The sequence below is a fragment of the Argopecten irradians genome, chromosome 1 (genome assembly GCF_041381155.1).
Source record: "Argopecten irradians isolate NY chromosome 1, Ai_NY, whole genome shotgun sequence".
Taxonomy (NCBI): domain Eukaryota; kingdom Metazoa; phylum Mollusca; class Bivalvia; order Pectinida; family Pectinidae; genus Argopecten; species Argopecten irradians.
The window spans coordinates 74,706,334-74,725,925 of NC_091134.1; the positions used below are offsets into that span (position 1 = coordinate 74,706,334).

At 39.8% G+C, this 19,592-nt stretch overlaps 1 protein-coding gene across 4 annotated transcripts in view; it reads right to left on the bottom strand.

Moving 5' to 3' along the window:
* LOC138307939 (uncharacterized) overlaps nt 1-19,592 on the bottom strand; it is a 38,739-nt gene that overhangs the window by 7,284 nt on the left and 11,863 nt on the right. For 2 of the 4 annotated variants that reach the window (XM_069248878.1, XM_069248886.1), the window contains exons 3-4: nt 2,913-3,068; nt 2,663-2,758 (exon numbers count right to left, since the gene is read on the bottom strand). In XM_069248878.1, coding sequence (XP_069104979.1) covers nt 2,663-2,758; nt 2,913-3,068 — 252 coding nt within the window. The remainder of the gene's footprint in view (nt 1-2,662; nt 2,759-2,912; nt 3,069-19,592) is intronic. The other 2 variants (XM_069248902.1, XM_069248893.1) reach the window with 1 other exon arrangement.

Here is a 19,592-nt window from a genome sequence, read left to right on the forward strand (position 1 = left end):
CGTTACTTGACATTTTAATAAAAGTATAAAGTCTTGTTTTAGCAACATATAGGCGAATGGTTTATATCTTCATTAACACAAACACGACAGGACGAGTAATGTATGGTGGCGTGTATGTCCAATGTATGGTGGCGTGTATGTCCAATGTATGGTGGCGTGTATGTCCAATGTATGGTGGCGTGTATGTCCAATGTATGGTGGCGTGTATGTCCAATGTATGGTGGGGTGTATGTCCAATGTATGGTGGCGTGTATGTCCAATGTATGGTGGCGTGTATGTCCAATGTACACTGCTGGGAGTTCGTATTTGTCCAAGGATGGTATCCCCTGGGTGATTGCAATGTTCTTACTCTTCTTGTGCTATGGCTCTCTTCTGATGTTAGGAAGTTGGGTATCGTCTTGGTCGATGTTATGACCGTATGACTAAAATTCATCAATGGTCGATTGGCTCAGGCTAAATATTTCTTTCAGTCTGATATCAAGACCAGTCCTCTTAGTCATTGTTGTACCCGCCTTTAGTTATTTTTTGTCTCAAACACATAAACGTGTTGTCTGATGCTGCTGTATGTCTTGTAGTAGATGTTCACGCCTTGTCTTGAGTGTGTATTTTCACATGTGTACCACATGTCTAGGAGAGACCAATGCTCACTTTATTGTTGTTGCTGTCTTTCTGTTGGTAAGCAGATCTCTACTCTCTCTTCGTGCCACTTAATACATACAGTCGGGGTACCCACTGGTCCGACGTTCTGTTTTAATGTGTTCTAACCCTGCTCTTTGTCCGACGTTTTGTTTTAATGTGTTCTAACCCTAGTCACCACTGGTCCGACGTTCTGTTTTAATGTGTTCTAACCCAAGTCACCACTGGTCCGACGTTCTGTTTTAATGTGTTCTAACCCTGTTCTTTGTCCGACGTTCTGTTTTAATGTGTTCTAACCCTAGTCACCACTGGTCCGATGTTCTGTTTTAATGTGTTCTAACCCTAGTCACCACTGGTCCGACGTTCTGTTTTAATGTGTTCTAACCCTAGTCACCACTGGTCCGACGTTCTGTTTTAATGTGTTCTAACCCTGCTCTTTGTCCGACGTTCTGTTTTAATGTGTTCTAACCCTAGTCACCACTGGTCCGACGTTCTGTTTTAATGTGTTCTAACCCTAGTCACCACTGGTCCGACGTTCTGTTTTAATGTGTTCTAACCCTGCTCTTTGTCCGACGTTCTGTTTAATGTGTTCTAACCCTAGTCACCACTGGTCCGACGTTCTGTTTTAATGTGTTCTAACCCTAGTCACCACTGGTCCGACGTTCTGTTTTAATGTGTTCTAACCCTAGTCACCACTGGTCCGACGTTCTGTTTTAATGTGTTCTAACCCTAGTCACCACTGGTCCGACGTTCTGTTTTAAGGTGTTCTAACTTTGCTCTTTGTCCATCTTTGTTGGTGACTACCTCCTCAACTCGGTTAACAAAAAGGTTCTTATCACTGATTTATATTACATATTATGATAGTGATTGGTCAGTCGGTGAGAGTCATTCCCGATACACAGTGACCTTAATGGAGCTGACATTAATGTCAACGATATTAGTCAGGTTTGGTCATGGTGCCATTGATGCATCTAGACCACACCATCTGGACCACACATAAATAGTGGTAGAACCGTATTCCACCGAGTAGAGAAAATCAGACACCAACAAAGAACACAAAAAAAACGAAAAACAGAAGACATCAAAACAGTAGTTCAGACCAATGAAGATAGAATATGAAGAAACAGAGAGCAACCAGTAGAAAGAGGACGACAGGAAAGTGAATAGTGGTTTTCTATACATATGTGAGACAATGCTGAGAAGACATGGCGTGAACACATCAGACGTGTTGGAGACATGGCGTGAACTCATCAGACGTGTTGGAGACATGGCGTGAACTCATCAGACATGTTGGAGACATGGCGTGAACACATCAGACATGTTGGAGACATGGCGTGAACACATCAGATGTGTTGGAGAAACACATCAGACGTGTTGGAGAAACACATCAGACGTGTTGGAAAAACACGGATGTTACATGATGTGGTAGTGAGGTATTATATTTAATATGTGTAACAGTGACTATGTGGGGGAAACTGGTAGATCAATTAGCTACCAGACTGGAAGATCCCATTCCGCCATAGATGGGCACTGTAGCCATCGGGTGAGCACCGCTAACATTGTAACATCAGAAGAGGACCACTACAGAAGTGTAAGATATGTCAATCAAAGGCAAATTAATGTATTGGCGCTCTTTACAGTTACATCTCTTTATCTAATCCTAGAGTTATCTATTGTAAGTTCCTTGTTATTATATATCATCCATCATAGTTATTGTTGCATGTATGGAATAAAAAACGCTGTTAAAAGACATTGAAACAAAAATGCTTGAGGAGGCATCCATCTTAGATAAAGATCAACGCAAGTTGTCCCCCTTTATGTGACACTGGCGTAACTAACTACAGGAAAAGAGACATTCAGTGTTGCAGTGCTAAATTATGTGTTTCTAATAAAGTACACTGGTTGTTTTTTGTGATTAACTTTGTATGTACCGAAAATAATGTATTTGATAAAAATAACAGCAGCTTTCTATTTATGACAAGCTGTGGTTTATCTTCTTGGTCGGCTTGGAGGGCGTGCTACGAACCTCAAGGACTTCGCCAAGGCGGTGTCCGATTTCTCTTCAGTACCGTTTGTATTTGTGACAGCGTAAGTCGTGTAGTCTCCCTTGCCGGATGTCGCTCTGTGTGTAGGATATATATCGAGTAAGAATATTGTAACCATAACAATGATTTCAACACCAGAGCGTGCCTCCATAGTGTTAAGTGCGATGGTGCAGGGTGGGTGCTTCAGTGAATAAAAAATACCTTGGCATTTGTTCATGCTATTGTACTTACCTTTGGCGCGCAAATTGTGGTACAACGCCTGGTATCGGCCGAAAGCATGGGTACGTCACGACCTGCTGTCCAATCACGGTCCTTCGCACAAGCGATGTACATACCCCTTTGAGACGGGATTGTGTGAACGAAAAGGAAGGCTCGGTTGGGAAAGACCTTAAATGGAGTTAACAGAAAATGGGTCAGGAAACAAACAAATGATTTTTATCAATTAGGACGTTAACATGACTGAAGGCCTTAAAGGGCGCAGCAAGATAAATATATAAGTCAAGTAAAGGATATAAAATTAATGTGTCTCTTCCAAATCACTTGAACGTTTGCAAGTTAAAACGATAATATTGAGCTTCTGTCGGATAAAGATTACGTTCATCGGAATCACAAGAGCGTTTGCAGTATTGCCAACCTCTGATGAGGTCAAATCGGGTGATCACCTTTGAAAAAACGAGTGCAAGGGTCAAAACAAGGGTCATATGCGAAACAACATTATAGTATAATTTTAATACTTTTTAAAAGCCTTAAATATGCATATATTTATTATTTTCATATTGTTATTCAATAATATTTTTGATGATTTTTTTTATAACATAATTAATATCTGATAATTAATAAAAATATTGTATTAAAAAATCTTTTTAAATAATATTTGATAAAATACGGATTTTTTGTTCTACACGTGTCCGGTTTCATTATTATCTTTGACTTAAACAAAATGGCGGCCATAATGATTGACTTGCCTGCCTACTGCAACAGGATACCGTTCATGTTGACTATATTTTATTCATGTGAGTAAATCTTTGTCTGAAATCACAAGTGTTTGTGCTTTTGAAGAATTTTGAAGAGATTATTTCTGATTTTGAACAGTATTAATTGGCCCTGACTAATTTTCCTAGCTGGCTCAGGCTAAAAACGATCATAGACATCGTGATGCATGGCTTAATAGATTAATTGCTACAATTTCACACCTTTATTAAAGTTTGTGAAAACACAATCATAGCTACCTGCATTATACAAGGGCCTGATATGAGTCTTAAGCCCTGAAATGGAATTAAAATTTCGCTAATGGCTATATCTGACGTAATTTTTGTGAGCTTTTTGACACTTTGGTCCCAGTGCTGAAAATCGGGTTATTTGATGACCCGCCGGGTCAATCGGGTTAGGCATTCTAAAATGTCTAAAAAACGGGTCAACCCGGGAAAATCGGGTGAGTTGGCAATACTGCGTTTGGCCGCTTGGTTATGTGATGAGCTTACTTCAAAGCATCATATGCGAATGACTGAAGACAAGGCCTTAGAGATTCTCATTTGAAAAGAAAGGATATTGAATTTCCGTAACAGATTTTCCGTTTCTGGTTAGCTGATTAAACTAAAAGCTGGTAGGGAGAGTTTATTTGATCACCACCCAAAACATATTTCTTTTTTTTTCCAAAATGTCGAAATAAAAAAATTAAACCAACCTGCGAACTATGGCAACGATAATTGTATTATCAAAAGGAATAAAAAAAAACACAATTAACAGAAAAAGTTAATTAAAGACATACAATTACTTTTCAAATTGCTATTTGGATAAAAGTATATCTTCACTTTAATATTCGATGTTCGCGAGATGTTTCCCGTATTCGACTTTTATTTCTACATGCGTTAGTAACACCCCTGTATAGATTCGTACCGAAACAAGAATCGTTCTCTGTGATCTTAATCGTGTACGGCTAGCATATCAAACCTACCAGCAGGGTGTTTCTTTATGGAGTATAACCAATATGGTGATTTAGTTGTTCTTTGGCCATTTGATATGCTGATTTGGGCTGGGAAGTTGAGTTAACATTCCGACTTTCTTTACATTACTAATTAAACCTCTATGATGCAAGAGAGAATCCCCTCTCACCCACACCTGCTAAATCATGCAAACCGTTTATAAAGAATATTGTCATTTTGTTTCGAAATGTTATTTTAACTATGGTTGTTGGAAGTAGTCACCAGCCATGCATCTCCATCGCTAACGCGTTACTGAAAGTGCTAACCTCAGGCGTCAATGGCTTATTTAGAGACTGCCATTCACGCACCGTGGTCGTTGATTCATAAACATCGAACCACGTGGCATTACAGCTAACCAATGGTATGGATTGTTGATGGAGCCCCAGGTGCTTCCTTAACATCAATGAACGTGTAGACACCCCGATAGAGTTAGCGTAAATACTGTGGTTTGTTTGTGTCCGCGGGTCTATGACCGATTATATATACTATCAGTTTGTTACTCTGAATCTATAGTATGTAGCAATGTAAAAATACCTAGGGGAGTACATGCACTTTCCTTAATTCATTTGCTCAATGCTATTGGACCATACTGGGGCGTTATTTAAGACCAATTCCAACGTTCAATAATCTTGAATCATCATCTGGTTTATTAATGAGTGAAAACAATTGCTTATTTTATAAGAATTCATATGGCCCAGACCTTCAAAGTATACACAGTAAGAGAATATGAGTAAGTTTTGTTCAGTATTGACCAATAAACGGTGCTTAGAATTTAAATGGTTTATATAGCAGGAGGGTGGGGGGTAAATATGGCTATTGGTAAGAACATCCTGCAAACTCGCTATCTATATCAGCTCAACTGTTTGGACGTTTAAAATCCCCACAAATTATAGGTAGATCCAGTAAAATCGATCATATTCTGAAGAGTTACTCATGAGGAGAAGCTGTCGATGATTGCAACATTGGCATACCCAGTAGTCCCAATGAAGTCAGAAAACAACTAATCGTGTGTATGCTTTCAGTTCAAGTTGGTATAATTTATCAGCGGCTCAGAAGAGAAAAGTCTAGAAATTATGGACGGAAGCGAAAATAGGTTCATGAAAACTACATATCGCTTTATTGTCTATATTTTATTATCTTGTCAGGAGTGAGTTTTGCAGCATTTCCGGGTCCAAAATAGACGGGGTAAATCAGGCTACGTCGCGCCCTGTGATTAGTGCCTTTTAGGTAAGACACCTATAAATAGAATCTCGCCTCTGATTGGCCAAAAATAAATTAATGTTGATGGCTCGAGACTGAACTTCATGTTAGAGGGTGGACTATTGGCTTAAAATAAACCATTTTTGTCAACTAATGCCATAAATATTAAATGCATGTTTTCTACTCTTTGAAAATAATATTTGAGCATTAATTTTTGCATTTGGGGGATATTTAGGGTAATTTTGAAAATTTGACAATTTCCTGTGTTTTCACTTAGTATTCTGTGCGGGACTGCTTTATTTTAGACGAGCATGAATTTTGGAAGAAGTTTTATTGGTGAACACGCTTTTTTCAGTTCGTAACTGTATTCGTGACTGAATTACCTTTCCAACAAGTATAAGTAAGTCATATTTGTATGAACAGAATTTTAGATACACTTATTAATGCTAGCATTGTCGCCTATGGGAAATCTATACGCTAGTCTTACCTATAGAGCGACATTGCAGGATTTTACTGTTTTGACAATTAGTTCATCACAAGCGGATTTTAATGGATGTTATTTCATTTTAGAATCATAGTTTATTCACCATTTAGTTAATTTAATATTATGGAGGCATTTTGGGGAAAAAACAACATTATTTTACAAGAAAAAGTATTTTACTAATAATGGTTTACTCCCGGGTTAAGGGGGCATGGTTTGGTTTTTGGTTTGATTAGTTTAACGTCCTATTAACAGCCAGGGTCATTTAAGGACGAGCCAGGTTTGTTAGTGGGGGAAAGCCGGAGTACCCGGAGAAAAACCACCGACCAGCGGCCAGTACCTGGCAACTGCCCCACATGGGATTCGAACTCGCGACCCAGAGGTGGAGGGCATGTGGTAATATGTCGGTACATCTTAACCACTTGGCCACCGCGGCCCAAGGGGGCATGGTACACTTGGAGTAAAAGTGGCCCCATTTCTTTAATAACCCCCCCATTTCATATTTTTGAAAAATTTCTTTTGATGTGTACTTGGTATAACATACTGTATAGGTTTGGGTAATAATTTTTACAATCAGTTACAACAGGGTTTTGTATAGGTAAGACACCTTTAAATAGAATCTCGCCTCTGGCCAAAAATTAATGTTGATGGCTCGAGACTGAACTTCATGTTAGAGGGTGGACTATTGGCTTAAAATAAACCATTTTTGTCAACTAATGCCATAAATATTAAATGCATGTTTTCTACTCTTTGAAAATAATATTTGAGCATTAATTTTTGCATTTGGGGGATATTTAGGGTAATTTTGAAAATTTGACAATTTCCTGTGTTTTCACTTAGTATTCTGTGCGGGACTGCTTTATTTTAGACGAGCATGAATTTTGGAAGAAGTTTTATTGGTGAACACGCTTTTTTCACTTCGTAACTGTATTCGTGACTGAATTACCTTTCCAACAAGTATAAGTAAGTCATATTTGTATGAACAGAATTTTAGATACACTTATTAATGCTAGCATTGTCGCCTATGGGAAATCTATACGCTAGTCTTACCTATAGAGCGACATTGCAGGATTTTACTGTTTTGACAATTAGTTCATCACAAGCGGATTTTAATGGATGTTATTTCATTTTAGAATCATAGTTTATTCACCATTTAGTTAATTTAATATTATGGAGGCATTTTGGGGAAAAAACAACATTATTTTACAAGAAAAAGTATTTTACTAATAATGGTTTACTCCCGGGTTAAGGGGGCATGGTTTGGTTTTTGGTTTGATTAGTTTAACGTCCTATTAACAGCCAGGGTCATTTAAGGACGAGCCAGGTTTGTTAGTGGGGGAAAGCCGGAGTACCCGGAGAAAAACCACCGACCAGCGGCCAGTACCTGGCAACTGCCCCACATGGGATTCGAACTCGCGACCCAGAGGTGGAGGGCATGTGGTAATATGTCGGTACATCTTAACCACTTGGCCACCGCGGCCCAAGGGGGCATGGTACACTTGGAGTAAAAGTGGCCCCATTTCTTTAATATTTCATATTTTTGAAAAATTTCTTTTGATGTGTACTTGGTATAACATACTGTATAGGTTTGGGTAATAATTTTTACAATCAGTTACAACAGGGTTTTGTATAGGTAAGACACCTTTAAATAGAATCTCGCCTCTGGCCAAAAATTAATGTTGATGGCTCGAGACTGAACTTCATGTTAGAGGGTGGACTATTGGCTTAAAATAAACCATTTTTGTCAACTAATGCCATAAATATTAAATGCATGTTTTCTACTCTTTGAAAATAATATTTGAGCATTAATTTTTGCATTTGGGGGATATTTAGGGTAATTTTGAAAATTTGACAATTTCCTGTGTTTTCACTTAGTATTCTGTGCGGGACTGCTTTATTTTAGACGAGCATGAATTTTGGAAGAAGTTTTATTGGTGAACACGCTTTTTTCACTTCGTAACTGTATTCGTGACTGAATTACCTTTCCAACAAGTATAAGTAAGTCATATTTGTATGAACAGAATTTTAGATACACTTATTAATGCTAGCATTGTCGCCTATGGGAAATCTATACGCTAGTCTTACCTTTAGTGATGCCGTCATTTCTGTTCACGAGGCTAATTACCCACATATATCACGTGGTGCATATATCACGTGATGGACTGCCAGGTTAATAGGTAGGCTTCCTGAATAACACGCTGGCAGTTCAAGCCACCACCACGAGATGCGCTATGTTGTAATGGACAGACTTGTACAGGTATACATTTGAGGTATGGTGTAAAGTTCAGAGATTATCTTGTGGAAATTAAATTAAATCTCTTAATCACCCGACCTGCCATCTGACGAGTAATAAGATACATAATATAGGATAATAGAATACAGCAGTTTCTGTGTATGTACAGTATTATAGAAATAGGAGTCCAAAGCTAAACACTTTGGCAAAAGCGAAATACTCTGGTCCGAGAGCTCATGATTTTGTTTGTTTGTTTGATTATTTAGGAGATTTCAAGAATGAACCTTTTAGGGCTATGATCACCAAGAGGTCAAGGTATTTGACATTTAGCCATGTATCCTACAAAAGAAATATAAACATATACAACCTAGTGTCACACATATATATAATATAATGTCACTACGTCATTGTAAGTCATTGTATTCCTCTCCGGCAGTCGTTAACTGTTGCTTTAATAACTATATTTTGACGATAAATAATAAACTTAAAATTAAATGATCGTTGATGTCTTTTGTGGCTGCTCCTGTGGAATTCCCTACATTAATGTATGAACGTACTATTGATGTGATGCTTGGATTAGCCCAATATTATCATAATTACAGCCCTCTCCTAATTAGTAATCTTAATTTGATCATTAATTAAGATAGAGAGCTGAATCACTCTGTGTATCTTTACAAGTGTGGATACATATTGTCACCCACTAAGGAAGAAAACAATGTACTGAATGAATAGGATGATGATAAACACATTAACATGACTAGACAGACTTAAATTACGTCGGATAAAAAAGAAATATTCTAGTGATCCTTTGTTTATATATATTGCGTCGGTCCATGCCAGAGAGTATTTCGTCCCCATTTGACATCAACATCTACAGAAATTATTTGAATAAGTGTATCTCCATGTGTTTTTCATTTTTGAAACACATGCATAATTCTTACGTCTTATGTTTTTGGCTTGGTAATTTGTTATTCTGGTCTGACGAACACATCAATACCAGGTACAATGTTTTCTGGTCTGACGAACACATCAATACCAGGTACAATGTTTTCTGGTCTGACGAACACATCAATACCAGGTACAATGTTTTTTCTGGTCTGACGAACACATCAATACCAGGTACAATGTTTTCTGGTCTGACGAAACACATCAATACCAGGTACAATGTTTTCTGGTCTGACGAACACACCAATACCAGGTACAATGTTTTCTGGTCTGACGAACACATCAATACCAGGTACAATGTTTTCTGGTCTGACGAACACACCAATACCAGGTACAATGTTTTCTGGTCTGACGAACACACCAATACCAGGTACAATGTTTTCTGGTCTGACGAACACACCAATACCAGGTACAATGTTTTCTGGTCTGACGAACACACCAATACCAGGTACAATGTTTTCTGGTCTGACGAACACACCAATACCAGGTACAATGTTTTCTGGTCTGACGAACACACCAATACCAGGTACAATGTTTTCTGGTCTGACGAACACACCAATACCAGGTACAATGTTTTCTGGTCTGACGAACACACCAATACCAGGTACAATGTTTTCTGGTCTGACGAACACACCAATACCAGGTACAATGTTTTCTGGTCTGACGAAACACACCAATACCAGGTACAATGTTTTCTGGTCTGACGAAACACACCAATACCAGGTACAATGTTTTCTGGTCTGACGAACACACCAATACCAGGTACAATGTTTTCTGGTCTGACGAACACACCAATACCAGGTACAATGTTTTCTGGTCTGACAAACACATCAATACCAGGTACAATGTTTTCTGGTCTGACGAACACATCAATACCAGGTACAATGTTTTCTGGTCTGACGAACACACAATACCAGGTACAATGTTTTCTGGTCTGACGAACACCAATACCAGTACAATGTTTTCTGGTCTGACGAACACCAATACCAGGTACAATGTTTTCTGGTCTGACGAAAACACAATACCAGGTACAATGTTTTCTGGTCTGACAACACACAATACCAGGTACAATGTTTTCTGGTCTGACGAACACACCAATACCAGGTACAATGTTTTCTGGTCTGACGAACACACCAATACCAGGTACAATGTTTTCTGGTCTGACGAACACACCAATACCAGGTACAATGTTTTCTGGTCTGACGAAACACACAATACCAGGTACAATGTTTTCTGGTCTGACGAACACACCAATACCAGGTACAATGTTTTCTGGTCTGACGAACACACCAATACCAGGTACAATGTTTTCTGGTCTGACGAACACATCAATACCAGGTACAATGTTTTCTGGTCTGACGAACACACCAATACCAGGTACAATGTTTTCTGGTCTGACGAACACATCAATACCAGGTACAATGTTTTCTGGTCTGACGAACACACCAATACCAGGTACAATGTTTTCTGGTCTGACGAACACATCAATACCAGGTACAACACCAATACCAGGTACAATGTTTTCTGGTCTGACGAACACACCAATACCAGGTACAATGTTTTCTGGTCTGACGAACACACCAATACCAGGTACAATGTTTTCTGGTCTGACGAACACATCAATACCAGGTACAATGTTTTCTGGTCTGACGAACACATCAATACCAGGTACAATGTTTTCTGGTCTGACGAACACATCAATACCAGGTACAATGTTTTCTGGTCTGACGAACACACCAATACCAGGTACAATGTTTTCTGGTCTGACGAACACACCAATACCAGGTACAATGTTTTCTGGTCTGACGAACACACCAATACCAGGTACAATGTTTTCTGGTCTGACGAACACACCAATACCAGGTACAATGTTTTCTGGTCTGACGAACACACCAATACCAGGTACAATGTTTTCTGGTCTGACGAACACATCAATACCAGGTACAATGTTTTCTGGTCTGACGAACACACCAATACCAGGTACAATGTTTTCTGGTCTGACGAACACACCAATACCAGGTACAATGTTTTCTGGTCTGACGAACACATCAATACCAGGTACAATGTTTTCTGGTCTGACGAAAACACCAATACCAGGTACAATGTTTTCTGGTCTGACAAACACACATCAATACCAGGTACAATGTTTTCTGGTCTGACAAACACATCAATACCAGGTACAATGTTTTCTGGTCTGACAAACACACCAATACCAGGTACAATGTTTTCTGGTCTGACGAACACACCAATACCAGGTACAATGTTTTCTGGTCTGACGAACACATCAATACCAGGTACAATGTTTTCTGGTCTGACGAACACATCAATACCAGGTACAATGTTTTCTGGTCTGACGAACACACCAATACCAGGTACAATGTTTTCTGGTCTGACGAACACACCAATACCAGGTACAATGTTTTCTGGTCTGACGAACACATACACACCAATACCAGGTACAATGTTTTCTGGTCTGACGAACACATCAATACCAGGTACAATGTTTTCTGGTCTGACGAACACACCAATACCAGGTACAATGTTTTCTGGTCTGACGAACACACCAATACCAGGTACAATGTTTTCTGGTCTGACGAACACACAATACCAGGTACAATGTTTTCTGGTCTGACGAACACACCAATACCAGGTACAATGTTTTCTGGTCTGACGAACACATCAATACCAGGTACAATGTTTTCTGGTCTGACGAACACACCAATACCAGGTACAATGTTTTCTGGTCTGACGAACACACAATACCAGGTACAATGTTTTCTGGTCTGACGAACACACCAATACCAGGTACAATGTTTTCTGGTCTGACGAACACATCAATACCAGGTACAATGTTTTCTGGTCTGACGAACACATCAATACCAGGTACAATGTTTTCTGGTCTGACAAAACACATCAATACCAGGTACAATGTTTTCTGGTCTGACAAACACATCAATACCAGGTACAATGTTTTCTGGTCTGACGAACACATCAATACCAGGTACAATGTTTTCTGGTCTGACGAACACACCAATACCAGGTTTAAAACACCAATACCAGGTACAATGTTTTCTGGTCTGACGAACACATCAATACCAGGTACAATGTTTTCTGGTCTGACGAACACACCAATACCAGGTACAATGTTTTCTGGTCTGACGAACACATCAATACCAGGTACAATGTTTTCTGGTCTGACGAACACATCAATACCAGGTACAATGTTTTCTGGTCTGACGAACACATCAATACCAGGTACAATGTTTTCTGGTCTGACAAACACACCAATACCAGGTACAATGTTTTCTGGTCTGACGAACACATCAATACCAGGTACAATGTTTTCTGGTCTGACGAACACACCAATACCAGGTACAATGTTTTCTGGTCTGACAAACACACCAATACCAGGTACAATGTTTTCTGGTCTGACGAACACACCAATACCAGGTACAATGTTTTCTGGTCTGACGAACACATCAATACCAGGTACAATGTTTTCTGGTCTGACGAACACATCAATACCAGGTACAATGTTTTCTGGTCTGACGAACACACCAATACCAGGTACAATGTTTTCTGGTCTGACGAACACATCAATACCAGGTACAATGTTTTCTGGTCTGACGAACACATCAATACCAGGTACAATGTTTTCTGGTCTGACGAACACACAATACCAGGTACAATGTTTTCTGGTCTGACGAAACACACCAATACCAGGTACAATGTTTTCTGGTCTGACGAACACACCAATACCAGGTACAATGTTTTCTGGTCTGACGAACACACCAATACCAGTACAATGTTTTCTACACCAATACCAGTACAATGTTTTCTGGTCTGACGAACACATCAATACCAGGTACAATGTTTTCTGGTCTGACGAAACACATCAATACCAGGTACAATGTTTTCTGGTCTGACGAACACACCAATACCAGGTACAATGTTTTCTGGTCTGACGAACACACCAATACCAGGTACAATGTTTTCTGGTCTGACGAACACATCAATACCAGGTACAATGTTTTCTGGTCTGACGAAAACACCAATACCAGGTACAATGTTTTCTGGTCTGACGAACACATCAATACCAGGTACAATGTTTTCTGGTCTGACGAACACATCAATACCAGGTACAATGTTTTCTGGTCTGACAACAACACTCAATACCAGGTACAATGTTTTCTGGTCTGACGAACACATCAATACCAGGTACAATGTTTTCTGGTCTGACAAACACATCAATACCAGGTACAATGTTTTCTGGTCTGACAAACACACCAATACCAGGTACAATGTTTTCTGGTCTGACGAACACACCAATACCAGGTACAATGTTTTCTGGTCTGACGAACACACCAATACCAGGTACAATGTTTTCTGGTCTGACGAACACACCAATACCAGGTACAATGTTTTCTGGTCTGACAAACACATCAATACCAGGTACAATGTTTTCTGGTCTGACAAACACATCAATACCAGGTACAATGTTTTCTGGTCTGACAAACACACCAATACCAGGTACAATGTTTTCTGGTCTGACGAACACATCAATACCAGGTACAATGTTTTCTGGTCTGACGAACACACCAATACCAGGTACAATGTTTTCTGGTCTGACGAACACATCAATACCAGGTAAAACACCAATACCAGGTACAATGTTTTCTGGTCTGACAAACACATCAATACCAGGTACAATGTTTTCTGGTCTGACGAACACATCAATACCAGGTACAATGTTTTCTGGTCTGACGAACACATCAATACCAGGTACAATGTTTTCTGGTCTGACGAACACACCAATACCAGGTACAATGTTTTCTGGTCTGACAAACACACCAATACCAGGTACAATGTTTTCTGGTCTGACAAACACACCAATACCAGGTACAATGTTTTCTGGTCTGACGAACACATCAATACCAGGTACAATGTTTTCTGGTCTGACGAACACACCAATACCAGGTACAATGTTTTCTGGTCTGACGAACACACAATACCAGGTACAATGTTTTCTGGTCTGACGAACACACCAATACCAGGTACAATGTTTTCTGGTCTGACGAACACACCAATACCAGGTACAATGTTTTCTGGTCTGACGAACACACCAATACCAGGTACAATGTTTTCTGGTCTGACGAACACATCAATACCAGGTACAATGTTTTCTGGTCTGACGAACACACATCAATACCAGGTACAATGTTTTCTGGTCTGACGAACACACAATACCAGGTACAATGTTTTCTGGTCTGACGAACACACAATACCAGGTACAATGTTTTCTGGTCTGACGAACACACCAATACCAGGTACAATGTTTTCTGGTCTGACGAACACATCAATACCAGGTACAATGTTTTCTGGTCTGACGAACACATCAATACCAGTTACAATGTTTTCTGGTCTGACGAACACATCAATACCAGGTACAATGTTTTCTGGTCTGACGAACACATCAATACCAGGTACAATGTTTTCTGGTCTGACAAACACATCAATACCAGGTACAATGTTTTCTGGTCTGACAAACACACCAATACCAGGTACAATGTTTTCTGGTCTGACGAACACACCAATACCAGGTACAATGTTTTCTGGTCTGACGAACACATCAATACCAGGTACAATGTTTTCTGGTCTGACGAACACACCAATACCAGGTACAATGTTTTCTGGTCTGACGAACACATCAATACCAGGTACAATGTTTTCTGGTCTGACGAACACACCAATACCAGGTACAATGTTTTCTGGTCTGACGAACACACCAATACCAGGTACAATGTTTTCTGGTCTGACGACACACCAATACCAGGTACAATGTTTTCTGGTCTGACGAACACACAATACCAGGTACAATGTTTTCTGGTCTGACAAACACATCAATACCAGGTACAATGTTTTCTGGTCTGACGAACACACCAATACCAGGTACAATGTTTTCTGGTCTGACACACACCAATACCAGGTACAATGTTTTCTGGTCTGACACACACCAATACCAGGTACAATGTTTTCTGGTCTGACAAACATATCAATACCAGGTACAATGTTTTCTGGTCTGACGAACACATCAATACCAGGTACAATGTTTTCTGGTCTGACAAACACATCAATACCAGGTACAATGTTTTCTGGTCTGACGAACACACAATACCAGGTACAATGTTTTCTGGTCTGACGAACACACAATACCAGGTACAATGTTTTCTGGTCTGACGAACACATCAATACCAGGTACAATGTTTTCTGGTCTGACGAACACATCAATACCAGGTACAATGTTTTCTGGTCTGACGAACACATCAATACCAGGTACAATGTTTTCTGGTCTGACGAACACACAATACCAGGTACAATGTTTTCTGGTCTGACGAACACATCAATACCAGGTACAATGTTTTCTGGTCTGACGAACACATCAATACCAGGTACAATGTTTTCTGGTCTGACGAACACACCAATACCAGGTACAATGTTTTCTGGTCTGACGAACACACAATACCAGGTACAATGTTTTCTGGTCTGACGAACACATCAATACCAGGTACAATGTTTTCTGGTCTGACGACACAACAATACCAGGTACAATGTTTTCTGGTCTGACGAACACATCAATACCAGGTACAATGTTTTCTGGTCTGACGAAACACATCAATACCAGGTACAATGTTTTCTGGTCTGACGAACACATCAATACCAGGTACAATGTTTTCTGGTCTGACGAACACATCAATACCAGGTACAATGTTTTCTGGTCTGACGAACACATCAATACCAGGTACAATGTTTTCTGGTCTGACGAACACATCAATACCAGGTACAATGTTTTCTGGTCTGACGAACACATCAATACCAGGTACAATGTTTTCTGGTCTGACGAACAAACACACCAATACCAGGTACAATGTTTTCTGGTCTGACGAACACATCAATACCAGGTACAATGTTTTCTGGTCTGACGAACACATCAATACCAGGTACAATGTTTTCTGGTCTGACGAACACACCAATACCAGGTACAATGTTTTCTGGTCTGACGAACACATCAATACCAGGTACAATGTTTTCTGGTCTGACAAACACATCAATACCAGGTACAATGTTTTCTGGTCTGACAAACACATCAATACCAGGTACAATGTTTTCTGGTCTGACAAACACATCAATACCAGGTACAATGTTTTCTGGTCTGACGAACACACCAATACCAGGTACAATGTTTTCTGGTCTGACGAACACATCAATACCAGGTACAATGTTTTCTGGTCTGACGAACACACCAATACCAGGTACAATGTTTTCTGGTCTGACGAACACATCAATACCAGGTACAATGTTTTCTGGTCTGACGAACACATCAATACCAGGTACAATGTTTTCTGGTCTGACGAACACATCAATACCAGGTACAATGTTTTCTGGTCTGACGAACACACCAATACCAGGTACAATGTTTTCTGGTCTGACGAACACATCAATACCAGGTACAATGTTTTCTGGTCTGACGAACACATCAATACCAGGTACAATGTTTTCTGGTCTGACGAACACATCAATACCAGGTACAATGTTTTCTGGTCTGACAAACACCAATACCAGGTACAATGTTTTCTGGTCTGACGAACACATCAATACCAGGTACAATGTTTTCTGGTCTGACGAACACACCAATACCAGGTACAATGTTTTCTGGTCTGACGAACACATCAATACCAGGTACAATGTTTTCTGGTCTGACGAACACACCAATACCAGGTACAATGTTTTCTGGTCTGACGAAACACATCAATACCAGGTACAATGTTTTCTGGTCTGACGAACACACCAATACCAGGTACAATGTTTTTTGGCCTGACGAACACACCAATACCAGGTACAATGTTTTCTGGTCTGACGAACACACCAATACCAGGTACAATGTTTTCTGGTCTGACGAACACACCAATACCAGGTACAATGTTTTCTGGTCTGACGAACACATCAATACCAGGTACAATGTTTTCTGGTCTGACGAACACACCAATACCAGGTACAATGTTTTCTGGTCTGACGAACACATCAATACCAGGTACAATGTTTTCTGGTCTGACGAACACACCAATACCAGGTACAATGTTTTCTGGTCTGACGAACACATCAATACCAGGTACAATGTTTTCTGGTCTGACGAACACACCAATACCAGGTACAATGTTTTCTGGTCTGACGAACACATCAATACCAGGTACAATGTTTTCTGGTCTGACGAAAACACCAATACCAGGTACAATGTTTTCTGGTCTGACAAACACATCAATACCAGGTACAATGTTTTCTGGTCTGACAAACACATCAATACCAGGTACAATGTTTTCTGGTCTGACGAACACAGCAATACCAGGTACAATGTTTTCTGGTCTGACGAACACATCAATACCAGGTACAATGTTTTCTGGTCTGACGAACACACCAATACCAGGTACAATGTTTTCTGGTCTGACGAACACATCAATACCAGGTACAATGTTTTCTGGTCTGACAAACACATCAATACCAGGTACAATGTTTTCTGGTCTGACGAACACATCAATACCAGGTACAATGTTTTCTGGTCGCTGACGAACACACAATACCAGGTACAATGTTTTCTGGTCTGACGAACACACCAATACCAGGTACAATGTTTTCTGGTCTGACAAACACATCAATACCAGGTACAATGTTTTCTGGTCTGACAAACACATCAATACCAGGTACAATGTTTTCTGGTCTGACAAACACATCAATACCAGGTACAATGTTTTCTGGTCTGACGAACACATCAATACCAGGTACAATGTTTTCTGGTCTGACAACACACAATACCAGGTACAATGTTTTCTGGTCTGACAACACAATGACAAACACATCAATACCAGGTACAATGTTTTCTGGTCTGACAAACACATCAATACCAGGTACAATGTTTTCTGGTCTGACGAACACACAATACCAGGTACAATGTTTTCTGGTCTGACAAACACACAATACCAGGTACAATGTTTTCTGGTCTGACGAACACACAATACCAGGTACAATGTTTTCTGGTCTGACGAACACATCAATACCAGGTACAATGTTTTCTGGTCTGACGAACACATCAATACCAGGTACAATGTTTTCTGGTCTGACGAACACACCAATACCAGGTACAATGTTTTCTGGTCTGACAAACACATCAATACCAGGTACAATGTTTTCTGGTCTGACGAACACATCAATACCAGGTACAATGTTTTCTGGTCTGACGAACACACCAATACCAGGTACAATGTTTTCTGGTCTGACGAACACATCAATACCAGGTACAATGTTTTCTGGTCTGACGAACACATCAATACCAGGTACAATGTTTTCTGGTCTGACGAACACATCAATACCAGGTACAATGTTTTCTGGTCTGACGAACACACCAATACCAGGTACAATGTTTTCTGGTCTGACGAACACATCAATACCAGGTACAATGTTTTCTGGTCTGACGAACACACCAATACCAGGTACAATGTTTTCTGGTCTGACGAACATACCAATACCAGGTACAATGTTTTCTGGTCTGACAAAACACACAATACCAGGTACAATGTTTTCTGGTCTAACAACACAGCAATTCAGTAAAATGTTTTCTGGTCTGACGAACAACCAATACCAGGTACAATGTTTTCTGGTCTGACGAACATACCAATACCAGGTACAATGTTTTCTGGTCTGACGAACACAGCAATACCAGTTACAATGTTTTCTGGTCTGACGAACACATCAATACCAGGTAAAACACCAATACCAGGTACAATGTTTTCTGGTCTGACGAACACATCAATACCAGGTACAATGTTTTCTGGTCTGACGAACACATCAATACCAGGTACAATGTTTTCTGGTCTGACGAACACACCAATACCAGGTACAATGTTTTCTGGTCTGACGAACACACCAATACCAGGTACAATGTTTTCTGGTCTGACGAACACATCAATACCAGGTACAATGTTTTCTGGTCTGACGAACACATCAATACCAGGTACAATGTT